At 45.6% G+C, this 25,378-nt stretch overlaps 1 protein-coding gene and 1 pseudogene across 2 annotated transcripts; one reads left to right on the top strand and one right to left on the bottom strand.

Moving 5' to 3' along the window:
- Positions 1 to 1,062: 1,062 nt before the first annotated feature.
- On the top strand, positions 1,063 to 1,906 carry LOC147605647 (prefoldin subunit 2 pseudogene; annotated as a pseudogene). The gene has a single exon (XR_015265154.1). The product of XR_015265154.1 is annotated as a prefoldin subunit 2 pseudogene (transcript).
- An 8,606-nt stretch (positions 1,907 to 10,512) lies between these two features.
- LOC147605648 (uncharacterized) lies at positions 10,513 to 13,129 on the bottom strand. Its single transcript, XM_086793330.1, has 2 exons — positions 12,130 to 13,129; positions 10,513 to 11,953 (listed from the first exon to the last, which is right to left on the bottom strand). The coding sequence occupies exon 1, from the start codon at positions 13,006 to 13,008 to the stop codon at positions 12,436 to 12,438; it is 573 nt and encodes a 190-aa protein (XP_086649456.1). The 5' UTR covers positions 13,009 to 13,129; the 3' UTR covers positions 10,513 to 11,953; positions 12,130 to 12,435.
- Positions 13,130 to 25,378: the final 12,249 nt, after the last annotated feature.

Genomic DNA, 25,378 nt, shown 5'->3' on the forward strand with positions numbered 1-25,378 from the left:
CACACACATATGTGTGTGTGTGTGTGTGTGTATAATTATTGGTCCCAAAAAAAGAGAAAAAGAAACGATATGGGGGTTATCATTTTATTTCCTTAAATAGAGAGGATATGGGGGTCATCATTTCATTGACTTTTTCAAGCATTTATCTACTAAAAGGAAACCTTAGAAAAATACTTTTATTCTTAAAAATCTCACATAATATATTTAATGGAAAGGAAAAAACATTTTGTGCCATATGTATATATATATATGTATATGTATATATACATATACATATATATATATATATATATATGTGTGTGTGTGTGTGTGTGTGTGTGTGTGTGTGTGTATGTATATATATATATATGTATATGTATATATATATATGTATATGTATATGTATATATATGTATATATATATATATATGTATATATATATATATTTTGCCTATTCGATTTATCCCTATAAATGTAAAATATTTTTTACATTAAGATCCTCTATACCATCTGAAACCCCCCACCCCCCAATCCCTACTCACTCTTTGCCATCATTCAACAATCTACATAACAAGCTCCATCTATCATCCTCCATTACAAAGGAGGATTGCCCCCAAGACACATGGTAATTCAGCTGAATACAAGCCTCCATCATAGCTTCAGTGGTACACCCTCTGGGTGTTTGTTTTTCCAACACATCCCCTTTTCTAGATCAGATCTTAATAGTGGGTCTTGTCCCCACAAGATTCGCTATAAAGGCCACAAATGTATGATCAACCTACTTCTCTTTCAGATACCACCTTTTGGTCTTAGGACCAAACTTCACTTGCTTAGGCTTCACATCTAAATAGACCTGCATCATTTCAACTAAAAATTAGGTATCCCTAGTATGCAAGAGGGGCCCCAAGCAAATACAATAATCACTTGATGCCATTCTGCATTCTCTGTAACATCAAACCCAATCCATCAATATCTAGCTTGTTCACACATACCATAGACATGCACAGCCAGAAAGTGAGGTAAAGGGTTTGAACCCATCTAATAAATAGTGATGGCCCCAAACGTTGAGTGCATTGAAAAAAAAAAAAACCCCTCTTCCAGAATTCTCCAATACGAGTCTCTCACGCTGTCCCTCTCTCTCACTCGGAAAAGGAAGGGAAAGATAAAAGGGAAAATGGCGGATTCGAGCAAAGAAAGTAGCGAGCTTCCGAACGAGCAGGCGGTGGCGGGGCGATGGAGCATTCTGAGGTCGGAGCTGAACCAGCTCTACTCCAAGATCACGGAGCTGGAGATGGAGCTGAGCGAGCACTCGCTGGTGATCGGGGCCATCCAGCCCCTGGACGAAGGGCGCAAGTGCTTCCGCATGATCGGAGGGGTCCTGGTGGAGAGGACGGTCGGGGAGGTCCTGCCCGCCGTGCAGCGCAACAAGGAAGGCCTTCAGGAGGTCATCGCCCGCCTCTCCGAAGCCCTCCTCAAGAAGAAGAAAGAGCTGGCTGACTTCGAAGCCAAGTACAAGATCAAGATCAGAAAAACCGACGACATTGCCAGCAGTAAAGACGACGACCGCAGCAGAGAAGGCACAGCTCAAGGGGTCCTCGTAGCCACATCTTGAGAATCCCTGCATATCCTGGCGAGTCTTTTTTGTTTTTTTCCCTCTCTCATATCACACTCTTGCTCTTTATTTCTCTGTTGTAGCAGCATCACTCGGAACATCATCTACAGAAAGCCTTATGAAAGAGCGGAAGCTGATCTTTTCTCAATGCTAATGATAGCTCCCCTGTCTCTTTCCATTTCTTACACAAACCTTTGCCTTGAGATTGAGGATATGTGGTACGACTCCCAAAATTTTAGTTTCAGTAAGCTATCAAATTCGCAAAGAAACTTAATTGTTGGATTTATTCAGTAAGAAACTAGGGGTAGATTTTATATATTAACTTGCTAGTAGGTGTAGGTGTGTGCCAGTTAGTATCTAAACTTGTGGGATAGGCACTCAGTTAGGTTTACACTATTTCTACATTAAGGTATACACTGATGGCCTGTTCAGAGACAAATATTGTCGCTGTCCAAGTTGCAATGATCATTGCCTGTGCGGTCTAATACATGTATGTAGTTGAGGATGTGGAATTATTAAGGGCACCGCCATGGGGCATTTTTTGAGTTCAGGGGCAATGCTTTGTGGCATGCTAGGATACACCACTACAGGGTGTTTTTTTGAGTTCAGAAGTAGTACTCAGTGTCATGCCCAGTTAAAGTATCACGTAACCAATGTGGGTTATGATCAAAAGGACAATGGAATAGTTTGTAAGAATAAGGTGGCATGGAGTATCATAATCATTTTAGACTCATGGGTAATGCATGCCATGGCGATGTTCCTGTACCAATTATTTCCGTCACAAAAGGTGAAACCTGGAAAAAAAGGTTTTGGCCATGACTTGCAGTTATTTGGAACTAATAAAATAATTGTCAGCCTTACTGCCCCCTTTGGAGTTTGAGATGGCAGCTAAGACAAGAGGCTTCTTTGCTCAAGGGGGCTAACAGCTCCACCACCTTGCAAAGCTGAGATTCAACCTTCAGCGAGGTGCAGCTGGCAGAAGTGCGCTTAGTCTCTAGGCCCAGTTGAGTGCATAGTGCATTTAGGCTCTTGTCCACTACGTACAACCTGCAGTACAGGTACAAACTTGGCGAGTAGGTGTAGGCTGCTTCTGTTGCCTCCTCTGAACTGTTGATTTGGGCCTGTCTTGGACTTTGGAGTTGTTTGCACTGAAAGAATCTATTTAAAGTAGTGCTTTCCACCAGAGATCGCAAGATTTGTATCTTTGGAAGATAAAATCCTTCATTTGTGTGATTGATCGTTGGTTTAATAGCAATTCTTTACCCTTGGATCTAGAGCAGTGTTCTTGCCTACATGAAATACGAAGTGAAGGTTGAGAAAGAAGAACTTGCCAAGTGATAAAGTTGCACAATGCTAGGAGAGAGGGAGAGCAAAGGAGAGAGAGAGAGAGAGAGAGAGAGAGAGAGAGAGAGAGACATCAGACAATGAACATCATGTTGTGTAGCAAGAGGCTTTTACAATGGCAATATTAGCCAGCAAATGGTGTAGAACATGTGCCTGTCAAATAGGTTAGATGGATAGCAAGTGAATATGGGAGGGCCCCCTTTATAGTGATGCTAAGGGAAGTTGGCCGATTGCTCCTAGAAGCTGGCCGATAGCCCATGACCTACTAAATAGGAGATAAATGGATAAAACCTCGTAAATAGGCAATACCCCAAATACATTGAGATGCACAATTCCTAACACTAAGTCCATAAGATTAGAGACGTTAACTTTGTGAATGCATGTGGAGGCTAGTTTGGCCTAAGTAAGGAAAAAGGAGAGTAGAAGAGGGCTTTACAGGGTCAATTAACAACCTTTGTGAACTTCCCTTTTGTATTTTTGGAACTATAAATGGGTATTTTTGTAAGGGTTAAAGTATTTAGGACATTAAAAACTTTATAAAAAAAGCAACTAAAATTTTCTAAATATTGAATAAAAAAAATCTTTTTCTAAATAAAAGCTACAGGCTTAGGAAGATGCTACAAAATCAATTTTAGCAGATTGATGAACTTGCCAAAACCTTAGGAACCTATGGTCTGCTTCGAAATTCAATTACTAGAAAGGAGGTGGGCCCATTCCAAGCTGGGTGGTTCAATCTTGATGGCAATTGCATTGAGCGCAACATGGCCATTGTTGAGAATAGGTTGATCTACATCCATCACTTAGTGTGTGTCATTGGATTTAATACATTTATGCTAAGGGTATAGGCAAAGGTGTAAACCATTGGTTATAGGTTGATCTACATCCATCTTGTGTAATTGGCCGCTCACTGGGCGCTTCAACCAAATACAATGGAATGGTTGAAAAGCCCCAAAATCGACCAAGACTTGGCCACAAACATGCCCTCTAAAGTGGCTTAATAGTAAGGACATGTCCACGTCAAACCGTTGGAAGGTGTGCACGTGACAAATATGTTCTCCATAATGGAAAGAGAGTTCTTCATCAAGTGGAATGCTAATTGCGGGAAGTATTGGGAGAACTTGTAGGTAGTATGCCGACAAGAGATTCAAGCAAGAAAGGTTGTAAGTACAGTGGGGGAAGCTCAACAAGAGGGATTGCTTAGTGTGCCGTACAACATTCAATGGCATTGGAGAAGGTTACATGCACTGAGCTTGATCGTGATAACACACCACATGGCCTTCTTTATACCTTTATGTGGTGAGAATCTTTAGCATCAACTTTAGAGAGTAGAGAGAGAGAAGAGAATGAGAATGTAGAAGATGACACAGTATTGGTTCCCAATACCCACTGAAGGCGCCCCCGCCCCTGCCGCAAACAGGAGTATTTGCTTATATTATTCTTTGGAGAAATGATGTACAATGCTGAGTACAAATGATATGAATGCCCAACGCAAGGATGAGGAAGACCGTACGTCGGCTAAGTATCCAGATATCGCGAGGCTTTGCTGAAGACTCTCCTTGGCTGCTGATGCAAGTCCAGATAGTTGTAGGACTGCACATATGCTGGTTGAATGTGAAGAGTATCTTCCTTCTTAGCCTGGAATGTTTGGATGCTGCAAACTGAAGGTACTGTGCTGAATATACCTGAATGAATTTATGTGGGCTGAGTTCATGCTTTTATACCTCTTCAGGACTGTAGTCGGTTGCCCATAGGAGGCTGTCGGCTGAGGCAAAAAGACCCACGACTTGTTAAATGAACGGTCGGCTGCTGAAAAAGACCCTCACGATTGATTAATGCCAATCGGCAGCATTAAATGCTGGTTGGGTGCTGTATTTCATGTCGGTTGCCCATAAGATGCTGGTCGGGCTGTTAGCATTACTTGTCGGCTGCTGGCCGACTGTTATGGCAAAGGCTTTGGATGCCTTTGCAAGGCTAGCCCAAGTTGGGGCTGCCTTGGGGTTGGCCTTAGGGCTGGCCCCCTTCTATATGACTGAACCTAAAATGACTACATGCATCTAATAATAAGATTGACCACTACATGCTTTTGAATGATGCTTTCTCTAAGTGGGTTAGGAGGATTGACATTTGATTGACCTCTAAAGCTCAGACACTGATCTACGTCGCTCGTGCCTGATTGTCCTTGGACTGAGGGCTCACAATGGGGTCACAGCATATGACAAATAATCTTAGAAAAGGTTCTACTTCACTGTGTACCCCACTGCAGGGTGCACGTGACATTCCCTCCTGCTTAACTTGGCAGCAGGTTTAGGGCTTCCAAGTAGTCCGCCAACAACTAGGGGTACTCCTGAAAGAACTCCTCATCCAGCCAAACTGCTTCATGAGTTTCACGGTCTTTAAACTTCATATAGAATTGTCGTATTGTTCGACTGGATCCATGCTTCCATCTGCGGAGGAGAATTTGCTCTGGCTCTATGACTTCAACTTCTTCTATCATATCTGGTTTTTGCTCTTCAGATATATCTTGCAATGTTGGACCTATATATGACTTCAACCAAGAAACATGAAAGACATTATGCATAGTCCAACTTTTCGGCAACTTTAACTTTAAAGAGACATCACTTAACTTTTGAATGATTGGAAATGGGCCAAAACTTCGGAATGATAGTTTGGGACGACGCTTGCCCACTTGCTTTAGCCGTTGTTTCATGATGCGAAGATATACCCAGTACCCTTCCTTAAAGTTGATATCTCGCTTGGATGTGTTGGCTTGCCAGGTATATACTTCCTGAGCCTAAGCAAGGCGCTCCTTAAGTGGCTCCATGATTTTCGAGAATATCTCGGTGGTTTTATTGGCCTCAAGAGATGGTGACACCTGTCTCGTCAAAAGAGATGAGAACTAGCGACCAAATGCTGCCTCATACGGTGTCCGGCCAATACTCGATGAGTGAGTATCGTTGAGGATTGCTTGAACCACAAGAAGATATTGTTACTATTTCGATTGCTGGTCATGGTAGTATGATTTGGGAACGTCAAAGGCCAAAAGGAGCAAAAGAAAAATTCTTCAGGTCAATTAGGCAATAAGAAAGATTCTACGCCCAAGAAGACTCCTGATGAAAAAGCTAAGGAGGGCATCACTGGAGGTTATCTCCAGCTAGATGAACAGACACGATATAGGATAGAGAACCGTTGTTTCTTCTGTCACACTCTGGGACACGGGAAGAAAGATTGCACTAAGTTCTAGGCCGAAGAGTTTGCTAAGGCATCCACTTCCACAGTAGCAACCGTAGCATCATCGTGCACATCTCTGCCATCAGCCTCAAATGCCGTTTAGCTTTTATCCGCTTTGAATTCAGTGCCACCAGTGGTATTTGATAATAAGCAAGAGGGTGAGGTTGAGGACAAGACAAAGGCTCTCATCCGTGCCTATGGCACTGCAAAGGGATAGTAGTTCATTGTCCTCTTTGACATGGGCATTCTAAGGATGCCATCTCTCCACAGTTGGCTACCAAGATGAGCTGTACCTTGGTTCCTTATCACTTAGATGTGGACGGGTTTACCCCTGGTCTACGTACACACATCACTCATAAGGCTTAGCAATTTGAGTTTCAAGTTCAATGGGCCACATTCGAGCGAGATTTCATTCTCCCCCCTTTTTTAGGGTGTGACATGATCCTCGAGATCTAGTGGTTTCGGCAGTATGCACCCAATCCTGATTGGAGGTAGGACACTTTCAACATAGTTGAAGGTTTCCTGAGCCTCTCATGATTCGCGGGGATTGGAGCATTTCTAGCATTCCAGTCATTTCCCACATTGAGGCCCAAAGAGCCATCAGAAAGGAGCAGAGTGTGCGTTGTTATATGTCCGCTCTCAGTCTAATGCAGTTCAAGTAGCACCCACAGGGGAGCAGCGGATGGTTGGTCTTTTGTCTCAATACAGCAGCATCATGCTGCGAGACGCTCTCCCACCTACTCTCCCACCTAGTAGACCCGAGGACCATTGCATAGAGTTGGTTCTTGGCTCAGAACCTCCAAGCAAGTTTCCCTACCACCTTTCTAAGGCTTTGGAGAGCGAGCTGGAGTAGCAGTTAGCCCAACTACTCCGGTCTGGATTTGTCTGACCATCTTCCTCACCTTTTGCCGCTCCCATTCTGTTCGTCCAAATGAAGGATAAGTCTGCACGCTTACGGATTACCGGGCGCTCAATAAGCTAACAGTGAAGAATAGATTCCCCATGCCCATATACTGAGCTTGATCGTGATAACGCACAATAGGGCCTTCTTTATACATTTATGTGGTGAGAATCTTTAGCATCAACTTTAGAGAGTAGAGAGAGAGAGAGAAGAGAATGATAATGTAGGAGACGACATAGTATTGGGTCCCAATACCCACTGAAGGCCCCCCCTGCGAGAGCAGGAGTATTTGCTTATATTATTCTTTGGAGAAATGCTATACAATGCTAAGTACGAGTGATATGAATGCCCAATGCAAGGACGAGGAAGACCGTACGTCGGCTGAGTTTCCAGCTATCCCGAGGCTTTGCTGAAGACTCTCCTTGGCCACTGATGCAAGTCCATATATGCTGGCTGAATGTGAAGAGTATCTTCCTTCTTAGCTTGGAATGTTTGGATGCTGCAAACTGAAGGTACTGTGCTGAATACACCTGAATGAATTTATGTGGGCTGAGGTCATGCTTTTATACCTCTTCAGGACTGTAGTCGGCTGCCCATAGGAGGCTGTTGGCTGAGGCAAAAAGACCTCACGATTGGTTAAATAAATAGTCGGCTGCTGAAAAAGACCCTCGTGACTGATTAATGCCAGTCGGCAGCATTAAATGCTGGTCGGGTGCTGTATTTCATGTCGGCTGCCCATAAGATGCTGGTTGGGCTGTTAGCAATCCCTGTTGGCTGCTGGCCGACTGTTATGGCGAAGGCTTTGGATGCCTTTGCAAGGCTAGCCCAAGTTGGGGCTGCCTTGGGGAAGCCCTTCTATGTGACTGAACCTAAAATGACTACATGCATCTAATGCTAAGGTTGACCACTACATGCTTCTGAATGATGCTTTCTCCAAGTGGGTTAAGAGGACTGACATCTGACTGACCTCTAAAGCTCAGAGATTGATCTACGTAGCTCATGCTTGACTGTCCGTGGACTGAGGGCTGACAATGGGGTCACGACACACGACAAATAATCCTAGAAAAGGTTTTACTTCTGCACAAATGTTGCATTGATGATCATGCTAGTGTGTCACTATGTATCCCAGTGCAGGGTGCACGTGACATTGGCGCCTGCTTACCTTGGCGGCAAGTTCAAGGCTTCCAAGTAGTCCGTCAACAACGGGGGGTACTCTTGAAAGAACTCTTCATCCAACCAAGCTGCTTCATGGGTTCCACGGCCTTTAAACTTCGTATAGAACTGTCGTATTTTTGGACTAGATCCATGCTTCCATCTATGGAGGAGAATTCGCTCTGGCTCTATGACTTCAGCTTCGTCTATCATATCTGGTTGTTGGTCTTCGGATATATCTTGCAATGCTAGACCTACGTATAGCTTCAACCAAGAAACATGAAAGACATTGTGCATAGTCTAATTTTTCGACAACTTTAATTTTAAAGAGACATCACTTAACTTTTGAATGACTGGAAATAGGCCGAAACTTCGGAATGATAGTTTGGGATAACGCTTGTCCACTTGCTTTAGTCGTTGTTTCGTGATGCGGAGATATACCCAATCCCCTTCCTTAAAGTTAACATCTCGCCTGGATTTGTTGGCTTGCCGGGTATATGCTTTTTGAGCCTTGGCAAGGCACTCCTTAACTGACTCCATGATTTTCGAGAATGTCTCGATGGTTTTATTGGCCTCAAGGGATGGTGACACTTGTCTCGTCAAAAGTGATGAGAACCTACGACCAAATGTTGCCTCATACGGCGTCCGATCAATACTCGATGAGTGAGTAATGTTGAGGATTGCTTGAACCAAAGGAAGATATATTTCCATTTTGACTGCTGGTCATGGCAATATGATTTGAGAACGTCAAAGGCCAATTGATTGTAAATTTATGTCTGGCCATCTGTTTGAGGATGGAATGCGTTGGACAACTGCAACTTAGTCCCAAAATTGTCAAACAATGCTCTCCTAAAATGGGACGTAAATTTTGGATCTCTATCTGATGTGATTGTCCGTGGCAAACCATCGATGGGGTACCAAAACTGAATGAACAAGCGAGCTATGTTCTCGGCTGTGGCTGTCTACTTGCATGGAATGAGCATGTAAAACTTACTGAATCCGTCAGGGTCCCTTATGAATAGGCAAAGGCTGAAGCAACCCTGCCTGTTTGGTATGAGGAACTTTCACTTTTTGACATATCTGGCATGATTGTGGACATGTTGGTAGACATCCCATCGCATCTTAGGCCAATAGAATGACCTCTCTAACTTCTCCAAGATACTGTTGATACCCCTATGACCCCCAACAAGAGAATCATGGGCATCGTGGAGAAGGACTTGGCGCTTTCTTTGAGTACACAAAGACGGTTCTTGAAAAACAACCAACCATTCTATATACTGTAGTGGCCTGGTTCTGAACTGAGGGCTAAATGATCTTGAGTCCCGAACTCTTCTGAATCCGAATACTGTGCCTTCATACTGTCTAAGTCTTTGCCTTGAATTTCTAGCACAGTGGACTTCTGCAATGTCTGAATAGTGCCCTTTCGACTAAGAGTATCGGCAACGGGGTTATTATTTCCCCAAATAACAATTGGACTACTTGTCACTCCATTGGGCACTGGGCATGGTTTGCAACCATTTAAGTGCATGGTGATTTGTCTTAACTAGTCTGTGAAGTCCCTTCCGTTAAGGAAGTGCTTTCAATGCTTAAGAACGGTCATCACCCCCAAGAGCTCTTTGTCATCTCCAATAGCGAGGTTGCTGGCATTGGTAATCACCTCGAAAGGATCATCCCATGATGCCAACTTCAAAACTGGTGACTCCGAGGCAACTTTCTTCATTGCGTGGAATGCCTCTAGAGCCTTACCAATGACGGACACTTTGACGACGAGTCTTCACGCCATTGAGTAAGTTAGTAAGAGGTGTTGCAAGGTCAAAAAACTTGTCCATGTGGGTGCTATAGGCTGACAAAGACTCACAAATGAGCGGATTTCTTGGGCTGTAGTGGGAACATCCCAATTGAGAATGGCCTGTACCTTATCAAGGTCAAGGCTAATATTTGAATAACTGATGATGTATCCCATGTCAAATCCCCATATAGGATCTCCTCGTAGAACGCTCCTGGTTCGAGACTCGAAACCTGCAAACAAACAAACAAACAAGAAGGGTGTGCAGGCCTGACTCACCACCCAACCATGACAGCCGTGGGCAAGCCCATAGACTTGGCTGTCCCCACCGAGCCACGAGCTGAGCTAACTAGGTTGACGTACCGACCAATCTTTACCTCGCGACGTCCCATACCGCCACAAAGCTACCCTCGCGGGCCTCGAGACTGTTGCTGGCCTTGGCTGCGTAAAGCATGTGCACGTTTGCACTAGATCCAGGCTTCAGACCATAGAGCTCTCACAAAACATGCAAGACTCTGTATGACTAATGACTAACCTTGGCTACCCTTTTATAGGCTCTTGGCCGGTCATCGGGCGTCCACACTTGGGCGCCTGCCCGTCCATACTTAGGTGCCCGCCCGTTAGTCTATCCCTAACTCAGCTCGCTAATCATCCTGCCTAGCTCCAAGCTTCCTCAAACCTCGAAGCTAATCTTGTGTGCGTGTAGCACACGGTAGATACACACTGTGCACATGACATACTCCCCTTCCTCTAAGAGCTCACTCCTGAGCTCACTAAAAAGCCAAGGTAATCTCTCTGAAGAGTAGTCAATGTCTTCCATGTAGCGTCCTTCTCAACACGATCCTTCCACTTGATCTTGTATTCCGTGATAAGCGTATTACGCAATCTTCTTTCACGAAATCCAAGAATCTTTTCAGGTTCGTGTGGAACAAATGTCATGTCTTAGACATCTATGATTTCTTGAGGAGTAACTAACTGGTCTGTTCCACCCAGTACTTCCTTAAGTCTACTGACATGAAATACAGGATGAACTTTCACATGAGAAGGCAAATCCAGTTCATATGCAACTGAACCAATCCGTCGTGTAATACGAAATGGTCCACAGTATCTAGGGGGTGATTTCGGAGATTGACCTAATGGCCATATCTAGTCCGAAAGGCGGTTCTTTCGACATGCCTTTCATGGATACGTATCTGGTGATAGCTAGTACGTAAATCTATCTTCGTGAAATATTTCGCTCTTGCTAACCGGTCAATCAGGTTATTTGATCTAGGGAGAGGATAACGGTTCTTAATTGTCAGCTTGTTCAATCTCTTGTAATTATACACATTCTCTAGGTGTTGTCCTTCTTTCTTCTAAGCAACACAGGTGCACCCCAAGGTGATTTACTTGGACGGACCTGGCCCATCCTCAAATAATCTTCGAGTTGTTTAGCCAACTCATCTTCCTCAGCTTGGCTCATCCTGTAAGGTGGAATACTAACAGGATGAGCACCAGGATGAGCACCAGGGATCTTCTGTAATTCTTTGCTTTCAAATACACTTAATTCATTGACATCCATGGAAGGTATGAGAAATGAAGAAAGTGGAATCAATACACAATGGAAAGCACTATACAAAGAAGAATCCATTATATTTCCAAAATCAACTGTATTTACAAGAGGTCCCTGAGAGGGATGTATACAATTATCTAAAATACTATACTGGGCGTTCCTATGCTGAAAAGAAAAAATATGACTAGACTAATCTATCTGGACTTGAAGAGTCTTAAACCACTCAATCCCTAATAACAAGTCTACATGTTCTAAGTGCATAACATAGCATTCCAGAGTATCTTTGTAGTCTTGAATCCGGATTGGTAGCATCTCCACCTTTCGATCCCATACTTGCCTTCCCGCAGGTAGGCGTACCTCATAGGTATGATCGCTGGGTGTCGTATCAAGACTCAATTTCTGCACAAGTTTATAGTTAACAAAATTGTGTGAGCTGCTAGGGTCTAGAAGAATGTCGATTCTATGGCCATTCACTTCTCCATAAACTCAGAGCAGATCATGCAAGCCAAAAACTTTAGAGTTGAACAAACAATCAGAACATGAACTAGGGCGAGAAAGTACAGTAACTGACGTACCTGTCAAAGACAACTGGTTAGCTGCCTTTGGCTTGGGTCCTGCGTTGCTCTTTGCACCCTTTTGCCTCGGGCACTCGGTGCGGAGAACTGTCTTTTGTGCTTGTACCATTGCTCGGTAACGGGTTTAGACTTGGAAGAGATCATTGTATCATCATAGATACGAGTTGCGTCCAAAGTTTTGCATTTGTTATTTTTAACCTGTAAACGGTATGTGTCTGGTAAACCGGCTATGAAGAACCCCAAAAGAGTTGTAGGATCCATCTTTGTAGCTTTCATCTGCAAGTCTCTAAATTTCTGGAGGTAAACCTAATAAGTGGGGTGCTGCGAGGTCATGGTCAAAGCTGTAAACCGGGCAACAACATCATAATCATCCTCTTTCTTGAGAAATTCCTTCTTGAAGACGTCTTCGAATTGTGCCCAAGTCGTTGGCTTAGGGTTGAGTTCCTTCCACCAAAGCAAAGCTTTGCCTGAGAGGAAACCTGCTTTTAACTGGATCTTTTTTCCATCATCATATGGATGAAACTGAAAATGGACTTGCCACTTATGTAGCCAAGTGTCCACGATCTCCTTGGTACGCTGCTTTTGCTCGCCCCCGAACTGTTCCGGAGTAATGTTGGGGCCTAAAGCAGAGGCCAAGGTATCCATACCCGAAAGAGTAGATAGGGTAGTGGTTAAAAGAGAGATGGAGTTCTGCAAAGCTTGCATCTGCGCGGCGATTTGTGCCTGACGTTCCGAAGAAGAAGCTTCGAGAGCTACTTTGAACTCTTGGAAATCTGATTTTGACACATAATCGTCAAAAAGATAGGCATCGGTATCTTCTATAGCCGGCAAGCCTTCGCGTTCGACAAAGGGCTCGAACTCGGATTCTTGGGTCGACATCTTGAAGAGGGCAAGTGGAGAGAGAATTCGATCTCGCACAAGAATAGTGCGAGAGAACTTGAGAGCTTGAGAGTTTGAAAACTTGAGAGATGTGTGGAAAGAAGCCCACTTAAGGGGTTTATATAATCTTCTCCAAAAGCAACTTGAGCTTTTGCTTTTGTGTTTTTTTAAATAAAAAATATAAATAAATAAATAAATAAATAAATATAAAAATATATATAAATATATATATATATATATTGTTTTCTTTAAAAAAAAAAGACACCTTTAAACCTTAGAGGGGGTCTTTAAACTCTTTTAAAAAAAATTTAATCTAAAAAAACGAAAGCAATCCCAAATCGGCGGAATGCTTTTACTGTTTTTTTTTTCTTCGCTCCCCTCCTGGATTTAGCGCTGCCGGCGCCACATACTGTTGTCACCTACGCTGCTGTCGGCTGTCAGAATACGCAGCGGAGATGATGACCAGATCTGGGAACACGAGAGCAAAATGCATGGAGAAAAATACAGCACAAGAGAGAGAGAGATAGAGGTGTGTAACTCTGCTCTATATACACAAGAAGATCCCGGAGTATGATACACAAATGGTATGGGGGCTGGGGGCCTATTTATATGCCCCCATATGAGCAGTCGGCCTGCTGAAAAAGGCACTCCACGACTGCATCATCAGTCGGCCAGCAATAAATGAGGCCCACGACTGCATACATCCAGTCGGCCCAGCAGTACAGAGGTCCACGACTGCTGTTGGGCAGTTGGCCAGTCACATGTCTGCTGATGGGCCAGTCGGCCAGCCACTCAGTGCTCCTGCCAACCTCTGGCATCCCTCCACACCACTGGAAAATGGGAAAAAATACGGGGAGTGAGGAAAAATGATAAAACACCTCATAAGGGCGGGCACACCCACAACAAAGGCCCTGGTGTATAAAACTAGACAGGAGATGACTTCTAACACCCGGCTGTGAAACCAACCACAGGGAGCTGGGGTGCCTGAGCAAATCCTGAGATAGCGACTTCGTGAAGAGGTCCACCGTACTGTCCTCCGTCGAACAGAACTCTAGCAAGATGTCATCAGCAACAATCTGTTCACGAACAAAGTGCCTCTGGATGACTATGGGTTCCTCCAGTGGAAGCCCAATCCTGCAATGCAACCTCTATAACCTCACCACCTCACAAGCAGCATCACAAACAGCCCGGTACTCTACCTCTGTTTGCGACAAGGCAAAAGATGACTGCCTCTTATTGCTCCGTAAAACTGCACCTGGGCCTGAAGTAGATCTCCTCGTGTCCGGATCTCCTCCCCAAACTGAGTCACTCCAACCTTGGAGTCGGACTCCATCCAACAATCCCCCTCCTGTGTATAAGAGTCCATGATCCTTCGCATGCCGCAGAAACCATAGGAAACGCTACCTGCCTCCCAAAGAGTCATCCGCAACCATGAGCTCAACTGCCTCATCAGGAAGCTCCCGTTCAATCTGGTGTCCATCAACCAGATCAATGAACCATTCTGCTTCTGAGTCAAAGAGGCATCACACTGCTCACAAGGATCAACACCTGTTACGGTGCAAAACCAAGTCCTGGAAACCTGCTGAAGACCACGCAAGGCCTTCTGAAACCTGTCAACCACCCCCTCTGAATCCGGAACCACAAAGCCTGGAGAAACCACCTCCTTCTGCAAGTAATCAACTGCTACCTGCCTGGCTTTCCAAAAGGTCCCCGTGGAAAGAACATCCTCATCTACTGGTGGTTCTTTGTCCCGAATACTACGAGACATCAGAGCATAAGTTACCTGTTCAGTTTCCTCTGACTGACGAACACAAGAACTACCAACATCAGTACTGGAGAGTTCCTGTCAACTGCTGCCATCTACTGACAAGCTATCCACCATCTGGTCCCGGAAAGCCTGCACCTGCAGCGTATCCACACACAAGTGGCCATTACCAGAGTGCCACTCATCACAAACCTGAGGACCTGGGAGAGAGAGTGCTGAAAGCTTGTAAACTCCATTCTCCACTCCACCTTCCCAAACCACCTGGCATGTTGCTTTGTCCCGGAGAGCAACAAAATGCTCATTAAACTCCACCTGTACGCTAGTCTTGCAAACCTGATGCACTGACAACAGATGAAAACCAAGTGCCGGAACATACAACACCTGGGAGGAATGCTTCCCCCCTTTGCCATCGGGAACTATCTCCATCCTGCCCTCACTGTGAACTGGGATAGTGGACGTATCCCCAGTAAGAATGTGACCAGAAAGCCTGCAGAGATCTTGTAAACCGGAACGGGAAGGAGTCATGTGTCTGGAAGCACCACTATCTAGAATCCACTCCCGAGTATCCGTTGCGGAGAGTCCTCCAATCTCCTCCCCGCCTGAAGAAAATGAAACATCAGTGTCCACCACCTCTAGGTGCACAAAAGCCGGAGTCTTCATGACTGCTGCTGAGGAATCTTCACCCTTCTCGGTCTTCCGCTTGGGACACTGCCTCCAATAGTGGCCTTTCTCGCCACAATCATTACAGGTCCTCTGTGTCTTTAGTTTCTCGCGGTCAGTAACGGACTTCTTCTCAGAAGACTTCTCCGACGAAGCCTTCTCTTTTCTCGTGTTATGGCCTTTCGACCGTTGGCCAATTAAGGCCTCCGAACCTCCACCCTGAGGAGGGTTCGTGAATCGTTCCTCCTGGTCCAGGACCATGGGCACAAGCTCCTCCCACGTGATGGTGCTGAGCCTGCCACTGGTAATCAAAGACGAGTAAAATGCTGAGTACTGAGAGGGCAAATGTGACAGCAATGGTATGGCCATGTCCTCTGACGATATCTCCTTCCCAGCCTGAAGAACTTCCTGTTGAAGAGCCTGCAGCTTGTTAATATGCTCCCGCATCGTCGTCGACTTTGCAGGGCTCATAACCCGCATCTGTACTTCCAAGGAAATCCTCTTCATGGGCGATACCCTGTTGTAAAGAGAAGCCAAATGCTGCCATATACCTCTGGCCAGCGTCATATGCTTTACATGATTGATTACCTGCGGTGTGCAGTTGAGAAAGATAAACGAACGAACCCTGACGTTGACACGATCCCACATCTGTGTCTGAGCCTCCCGGTCCTTTCGGATTGACGGTAACTCCCCTTCCTCTACTTCCGGCCGTGGAACCCCAAGAACGACGAAATCAGCGAGGTCGTAAGACTCCAGAACAGATTCCATCATAACCTTCCATATGCCGTAGTTGCTCCTGTCCAACTGACGGTCCACCGGGAACGTGGGGAGTGTGGGGATCTTCACATGCCTCTTGGCCATCTCAAACAGATTTGCCATTGCGGGGATGTACTCTGAAAAGGGTGGGTGGGTGGGAACAAAGAAGAACTAATACCTGCAAGTGGCTGTCCAGCAAATCAGCCCGCCGTCCTCTTGCTTCTCCTCTTCCCGAACAGTCCAAAACAGTCCACCAATCAGCCACAAAACAGTCCCCCACTTGCTCACACAAATCCCAAGAACTATCTAGAGCCTAGGGCTTTGATACCATGTCAGAATACGCAGCGGAGATGATGACCAGATCTGGGAACACAAGAGCAAAACGCATGCAGAAAAATACAGCACAAGAGAGAGAGAGATAGAGGCGTGTAACTCTGCTCTATATACACAAGAAGATCCTGGAGTATGATACACAAATGGTATGGGGGCTGGGGGCCTATTTATATGCCCCCATATGAGCAGTCGGCCTGCTGAAAAAGGCACTCCACAACTGCATCATCAGTCGGCCAGCAATAAATGAGGCCCACGACTGCATACATCCAGTTGGCCAGCAGTACAGAGGTCCACGACTGCTGTTGGGCAGCCGGCCAGTCACATGTCTGCTGATGGGCCAGTCGGCCAGCCACCCAGTGCTCCTGCCAACCTCTGGCATCCCTCCACACCACTGGAAAATGGGGAAAAATAGGGAAAAAATACGGGGAGTGAGGAAAAATGATAAAACACCTCATAAGGGCGGGCACACCCACAAGAAAGGCCCTGGTGTATAAAACTAGACAGGAGATGACTTCTAACACCGGCACCCCCTTTCGTGCAGGTGTCCGTGGCTGTCTGCGCCAACCAGCGCCAACCTACGCTTGGGCTTGGCCGCCTGCCTGCGTAGGCCTGGCTGGCTGCCAGCTTGGTTGTTGGGTGTTGGACTCACACACTCACACACACAAACCTGCACATTAGGGTTAGGTGCAAGGTTGAGAAGCTCACACACAGAAATGAGAGAGAGAGAGAGAGCCAAAAGTGTGGTATCCACAAAATGCAAGTCAACCCTTGCATGTGTGCCACATCCATATAATATAGAACTACAAAATATTATATGTGTCCTTTCACACTTGATGTCCAAGGGGAAAAACCACATGGGAAAAAGTGCCCTTGGTTAAGCCCTGTTCACACATAGCACTACTATAAGTGAGCATATGCCTACAAATCCCCCCTGTAGTGGAAGTGTGAACCTGTACAAGGGTAGCAGATCACTCTCTGTATGAGAGTAAGCCCAAAGCTTTGCGGAAAGCTTCAAACTTTTCTCGAGGTAAAGCCTTTGTGAATAGATCTGCAACATTATCCTGTGTAGGGCAATAAGATAAACTGATCTCCCCTGCATGTAGCCTCTCTCTGACATAGTGATAATGAATCTCTATGTGCTTGGTACGTGCATGAAATACTGGATTTCGTGCCACGGCCATAGCACTCTGGCTATCAGTGAGAATGGTGGTGGGTGTCTGCTGACACTCACGAAGATCAGCCAATAGTCTCCTCAACCATACACAATCTACTGTAGCTGTAAAGACTGCCCTGTACTCAGCCTCACAAGTAGATGTAGCAACAGTGGGTTGCTTTTTACTCAACCAAGATATGCATGAGCTGCCAAGAAAAAAACAATTCCCACTGGTGGATTGCCTGGTATCGTAATCACCAGCCCAATCTGAAATCACTGTATGCATAAAGCTGCAAGCTGCCCCCCCTGGGATAGAACAAACCAAGATCCAGGGTACCCTTAAGATAACGAAAAATGCGTTTGACTGCTTGCCAATGCTTTGTGCCTGGGCTGTGCATGAATTTGCTCAACAAAGACACCCCAAAAGATATGTCTGGCCTCGTGTTACACAAGTAAATGAGGCATCCCACTGCCTGGCTATAAAGGCCAGCCTCAAAAGGCTCTCCAATATCATGCATAGTAAGCCGTACACCTGGTTCTACCGGAGTAGAAATGGGCTTACATTCATCCATGTGAAACCTTTTTAGCAAACTTTTTATGTACTTAGTTTGCTGCATAACAATGCCATCATCTGTATGCATAAACTGTATGCCGAGATAGTAGTGTAAAGGCCCCAAATCTGACATATCAAATTCAGCTTTCAAATCAGCTTTGAAATCTGAAATTTGTGCTTTGCTTGTACCTGTAATGAGCATGTCATCTACATACAAGATGACTATGAGAATATCGGCATCGGTTTTCTTCACATACAATGTGCTTTCAGCTGAACTATTCTCAAAACCTTGGCTGGTTAGATGAGCATGTATCTTATCATACCAAGCTCTTGGAGCTTGTTTTAACCCATACAATGCTTTGTGCAACCTGCATACTTTATGTTCCTCACCAGGAACTACAAAACCAATGGGCTGATTTACATATACTTCCTCCTGTAAATCCCCATTCAAGAATGCAGTTTTGATATCCAACTGATGCACTTTCCATCCTTTATGGGCAGCCAATGCAATCACTGATCTTATTGTGGTCATTCTCGAAGTAGGAGCAAAAGTCTCTTCATAATCTATTCCCTTTTTCTGGGAGTAGCCTTTAGCCACAAGTCTTGCTTTGTACCTGTCAATAGTACCATCAGACTTTCTTTTGACTTTGTACACCCACTTTGTGCCAATTACATGCTTGCCTTTAGGCAATTCCACAAGATCCCATGTATTATTCTTCATGATAGAAGAAATTTCAGCTTGCATAGCTTGCAACCAATGCTCATTTTCATGTGCTTCTTCATAAGAAGAAGGCTCTTCTGAATCAAAGAGACCACCCATTGCGAATGCAGACTCCCCACGATGTACATTCAAGACATGGCTGGAACTAGCCCTTGTTCTACCTGTGAGTGGAGCTGCAAGTTTGCTTTCTTGCAAAGTTTTCAGCAACCATCTTGGCACTGACTTGGCTGTGTCTATGGCTGTTTGCTCTTCCCTGACAAGATCTTCCACTTCTTCCACAGAAGGGGACTGAATGGCTGGCTGTTCCACATGTTCTACATGTGGATTTTCTTGTGTAGGGGCTGGCTGATCTGAATCCCCCCTAATTGCAATGGGTAAAAGTCCATCAAACATGTCCTGTATGCCTGTATCATTGCTTTTATACAAGCTGACCATGGGCTGTTCTGAATTTTCAGCAAATACCACATCTCTACTCAGAAAAATCCTTCGTGTAGTTGGATTATAAAGACGGTATCCTTTGCTTTCATTGCTGTAGCCCACAAAAATGCATTTAATTGCTTTGTCATCAAGCTTTGTTCGGAGTTGTTCTGGCACATGTGCATATGCCAAACACCCAAATGTACGCATATAATCCACTGTTGGCTTTCGGCTATACCAAGCCTCAAATGGTGGTATGGTTTTCAAAGCTTTTGTTGGACACCTGTTCAACACATGAGTTGCACACATTATAGCTTCCATCCAGAATTTGTGAGGCAACTTTTGTGCTTTCACCATGCATCTTGCCATCTCCATGAGAGATCTATTTTTCCTCTCAGCTACACCATTCTGCTGCGGTGTATAAGGCACAGTACATTGGTGTTTGATGCCCTTTTGAAGCATATAATCCTTGAATGCATTTGACATGTATTCTCCACCTCTATCTGAGCGGAGTGTTTGGACTTTACATGCACACATATTTTCAGCCATTGCTACAAAGTGTCGAAAGCATGTAAACACATCTTCTTTTGCTTTCAAAGGGTAAGCCCAAGCAAACCTGGAGTAGTCATCAATGAATGTGACGAAGTAAAGATGCCCCCCTATGGATGGTGTCCGCATTGGACCACATACATCACTATGTATGAGCTGTAATTTACTTTCAGCTCTAACAGCTCCATCTTTGGGGAATGGTTTCCGATGCATCTTTCCCAAAATACACCCCTCACATACATGTCTTGGCGGAGACTCAAGAGGCGGCATATTATCAACCATATGATGCTTCTGCAAAAGCATCAAACTCTGAAAATTTACATGCCCAAAACGAGCATGCCATAGCTCTGCATCATGCATAGCAGGAGTGTGGGCAGCCACTGTATTTGCATCATAAGGGTGCTTGTCATAGCTGTCCAGCTTATACAAGACTTTGTATCGTGTTCCAGAAGTGACTATTTCATAACCCTTTGATGGGTCTTTTACCAAACACTTCCCATCTTCAAATTCAACCTTTAAACCTTGATCGTTTATGGCTGAGACGGAGAGCAGATTTTTCTTTATTCCTGGAACATACAATACATTTTTCATACATATATTGGCACCATTGGCTGCAATAAGTATGACATTACCAATTCCCTTTACTGGATATGTGGTATGATCTGCACATGATACAGTGCGGCCATTTGAAGCATAAACCAAGTGCTGAAATACATCTTTGCATGAAGTGATGTGGCTCGAAGCACCACTATCAAAATACCATGATGCATTCTGTCTGTCAGATGCAATGCAAGACATATCAGTGTCTGAAGCACCTGGTGTGTCACTAGTGCATGTGACCAAAAAAGTGTACTCTTCCTGGATTACATTAGCTGATTGCTTTGCTTTGTCATCCGAAGAGTCTGCTACTGCATTGCCTGCTTCTTTCTTTTTCTCTTTTGCAATCCTTTTCCTACATTCACTGATGTAGTGTCCAGGCTTATGGCAGTAGTGACATTTGCCCTTCTTTTTGGGCTTGTTTGCATCCCCTTTGTCAGACTTTTCACCACTAGAAGAGGGATGTCCATGACCAGCCTTGCTAGACTGTTGTCCCCCATGCTTAAAGCTCTTTGCTTTACCCTTATCCTTGGCTGTAAATGCCTTTTCTCCACCACGGTTGCTCGATATGTTTGCTCTTGTTTGCTCTTCCTGCAAGAGTAAACCCACGAGCTCTTCAAAAGTGACGGGATCACCACCTCCTCTCATCGAGAGGTTGAGAGAGGTGTGAAAGCCCAAGTAGGAAGGCGGTAAAGAATGAAGAGTGTTGGTGACCATCTGTCTGTCTGGGATAACCTCATCAATGTTGAGCAATTGTTCCTGCAAATCTTTCACTTTGGTGAGATGATCTGCCATAGAGTCACCCTCATCCATAGAAAGAAGATCCAATTGCCTCTTCAAGTAGGCAACTCTTGCCTCGTTGCGTACCTGATACATTGCTTCCAATGTGTCCCATGCAAGCTTCGATGTCTTGCATGAACGAATGTGCGGAATAATAGTCCTTTTCACTGAAAGGGCTATCAATGACATGGCCTGTGCATCTCTAGAGTCCCATCTTTTCTGCTCTTGTGTGGGAGCAGGATCTACATCAGGAGCTCTTTGAGCACCTCCCCTTTGAGGAGTGGCTGGCTGAATGGTATGTGGGCGTGTGTCATCACCACACACGATGCCCCAAAGCCCTTTGGCTACCAGCAAATTACGGATCATAAAACTCCAGAGTGAGTAGTTAGATCCATCCAGCTTGTCTTCCTGGGTGAGCACACCAAATACATCCGTAGCATTCTGTGCCATGTCAACAAAGTATAGCTGCAAGCAAACCAAGCACCAATGTGCACTGCCAGGCAACCAAATGTCCTGCGCAAATGTATGCCTGCAAACCAAAGCAAGTGTAAACCTGCACCAAATTGTCCAATTACACTCAATGTGTATACATACGCGACAAATCGCAGCTGTAATGCCCAATTACATGCTCCAACCAGAAAATCCCCAATTTTTATGCACTCCAATTGCTTCAATGTGCATCTAATTGGCCAATTTTCACAAAAGCCCCAAATTTCTGCAAATGTAAGAGCTCCAATTTGCCAATTTTGAGCTTAATTTTGAAAACCCCCAAATTTCTGCAAATAAGAGAGGTTCAATTTGCTGATTTTGACCTCAATTTCAAAAACCCCCAAATTGCCATGCCCAATTTTATCAATTTGTCCTGAAATTGAGAAATTCCCCAAATTGGACCTGCAATTTTCCTGTGAATTTGACTTGCACAGAAGTGTCTGCTGAATCTGCATATGACCTGCAGTGCAATGGCTGCAGATGTTGGGTGTGATAAAAAATTTGTACAGAAAAATACCTTCAGGCAAGGTGTCGTTGCAGGTGGCCAGTCGTTGCAGGTGGAGAAGGTGGATGGCTGTGGGCAGCCGACGGGAAGCTGGGACTGGAGCTAACGGAGCCAATAGGAAAGAGGGAGCGGCAGCCGTAGGCTAGCTGCACGTGTAGCTGCACCTGGGCCCGGCTGCAGCGTAAAACAGAAACAAAGGCAGCCGTCATGTCATAGTCGTGTTGGGCAGGCGTCGGGCGAGTCGTCAGATGGAGGCGGGCAAGCAGTGGTCGCTTGCGTTGAGGTAGGCGAAGGCGGCGAATAAAGACCACGAGGCAGTCGTGGGTAGCGCTGGGAGCGAACAGAGGGCGCCTGGAGTCGGAGAAGCAGGTCAGAACGGGAAGCCGTTGTAGTCGCTGGAGGAAGCGAGACGGAACGGAACGGCAGCGCGAACGGGAGACGGTGAGGAGGGCAGCGAACGGAATGGGACGGCTAATCTGCAGTCGTCGATGGGCCTGGGCTGGTGGCGTTGACGGGACCACGGCAGCCGTTGAGTGCGGTGACGGCGAAGCGTAGCCTCTGGTCGACCGGATGAAGCGCCGACGGTGCTAGATACGTGACGGAGCTGGTGGTGTGACGAAGCGGAGGCGGCGGCAGGAGCAGGCGCCGGCTGCAGCTGGCAGAACCGCCCGCGAGCTGGGCGGAGGTGGTGGGCTCCCCACTAGTGCCGCCCGGCTCTGGCAGCCGGACGGTGGAGCAACTGGACGGAACCGGCGGACGGAAACCTTCGACGGACGGCGACGGAAATTCGCAGTCGACGGAAAAACACAGCGTCGACGGAATTTTGCAGTTTTTTTTTTTTTTTTGGTTTCTGCACAGCCACCACTCCAGGGCCAGCTCCCTGCTCCCTGCTCTGATACCAAATGTTGGGTGTTGGACTCACACACTCACACACACAAACCTGCACATTAGGGTTAGGTGCAAGGTTGAGAAGCTCACACACAGAAATGAGAGAGAGAGAGAGAGCCAAAAGTGTGGTATCCACAAAATGCAAGTCAACCCTTGCATGTGTGCCACATCCATATAATATAGAACTACAAAATATTATATGTGTCCTTTCACACTTGATGTCCAAGGGGAAAAACCACATGGGAAAAAGTGCCCTTGGTTAAGCCCTGTTCACACATAGCACTACTATAAGTGAGCATATGCCTACATTGGTTGCCTGCGTAGGCCTGGTTGCCTACACGCCTGCGCCTACAAACAGTCGGTAGCAATGCTTGTACCCGGTCAGCCTCACTCGACGAGCACCCGCAAACAGCCGGCGATCGCTTTTCTCTCTCTCTGTCTCTCTCGTTCAACCAAAAGCGAACATGCTTTTTGTTTTCTCTCTCTCAAAACTGTTCATTCGACTGCACAAACACCTTCAGCCTTCTTCTTGCAAAGCAAACAACCTTGCTAACCACCTACACCCTCATCACGTGTTTCTTTGATGAAAAAGCAACAAACGATCTGAAAAAACAGCAGCATGCATAACAAAATAGCAAGCTTCTTGAACACATACCTTTCTTCGACCTCATCTTCTCTACCTACCGACTTGCTCGTTCACGAGGCACGCTCTGATACCATTGTCAAATCCCCATAGGATCTCCTAGTAGAACGCTCCTGGTTCGAGACTCGAAACCTGCAAACAAACAAACAAACAAGGGGGTGCAGGCCTGACTCACCACCCAACCATGCCAGCCGTGGGCAAGCCCATAGACTTGGCTGTCCCCACCGAGCCACGAGCTGAGCTATAACTAGGTTGATGTACCGACCAATCTCTACCTCGCGACGTCCCATACCGCCACGAAGCTACCCTCGCGGGCCTCGAGACTGCGGCCGGCCTCGGCTGCGTAAAGCAGGTGCATGTCTGCACTGGATCCAGGCTCCAGACCATAGAGCTCTCACAAAACATGCAAGACTCTATATGACTAATGACTAACCTTGGCCACCCTTTTATAGGCTTTTGGCCGGTCATCGGGCGTCCACACTTGGGTGTCCATACTTGGGTGCCCGTCCGTTAGTCTATCCCTAACTCAGCTCGCTAATCAACTTGCCTAGCTCCAAGCTTCCCAAACCTTGAAGCTAATCTTGTGTGTGTGTAGCACACAGTAGATACACACTGTGCACATGACATCCCAGGTAATGGATTTCCTGTGCTTTATGCTGTAAATGCCTGGATAAATGGATTAATGCTTGCTAAATGCTTATGGATGTCATGTTACTTGTACAACCCATAGGGTGTGTACGTGACATTCCCCTTTGCTAAACTGTTGCTGGGTGGTACACTTGGCAACCTTCCGACTCCTCTGATGATCCTCCTCCACTGAAACCACTGGTCTCTTCTGACTTCTTTTGTTGGAACTGAGGACGACTGTAGGAGTTGAATCCTTTGAGCCAAAGACTTCTTCAATGCGGGAACTAAATGGCAAATGCTACTAAAACTGTTTGGAAATACCTGAGTCACCACTGACCTGTCTGTGGAATCCTTTCACACACTATCTCCCGGCACATCAAACAGGTCTTTGGGACCCCTTGTTGGCCAGTCTTTAGGCTCAGTTTTCTCTAAAGGCTTAGGCATATCGAATAGGTCTTTGGGACTCGTATCTATTGTTGGCTTAGTTTTCGGCTTATCGAACATGTCTTTATCTTTAGGACCCAGTATCCATTGTTGGCCTTACCATTTAGAGGGTGTGTTCGTGGTCAAGTCTTGGTCAACTTTGGGGTTTTTTTCAGCCATCTGGTCCACGCGTCCAATGAGCAGCCAAGTGTGGACACTTTTATCATATTTGGACTTTATTATTGATGAATTAGGTTGGCAGCCAACCAACCCTAAAGGCTAGCCAATCAGCTCATAATACTCTATAAATAGAGAGCTAGGGATGAGGGTCATTCATGAGTTTAGGCATGTGCTCAAAGACAGTGGTGGGCAATCAAGGTTGCATCTGACATATCGTGAGCATCAACAATCATTGTAAATATTCATTCATGTTAGTAATAGTCAGAGGATTAGGTCTACATCAATTTCTCATCATCAACAATCATTGTAAATATTCATTCATGTTAGTAGA

Source organism: Cibotium barometz, chromosome 59 (genome assembly GCF_041138505.1).
Source record: "Cibotium barometz isolate CiBa-2024 chromosome 59, ASM4113850v1, whole genome shotgun sequence".
Lineage (NCBI taxonomy): Eukaryota > Viridiplantae > Streptophyta > Polypodiopsida > Cyatheales > Cibotiaceae > Cibotium > Cibotium barometz.

Coding starts and splice junctions, on each gene's coding strand:
- LOC147605648 (XM_086793330.1), bottom strand. CDS start 13,008: ATGTCGACCCAAGAATCCGAGTTCGAGCCCTTTGTCGAACGCGAAGGC.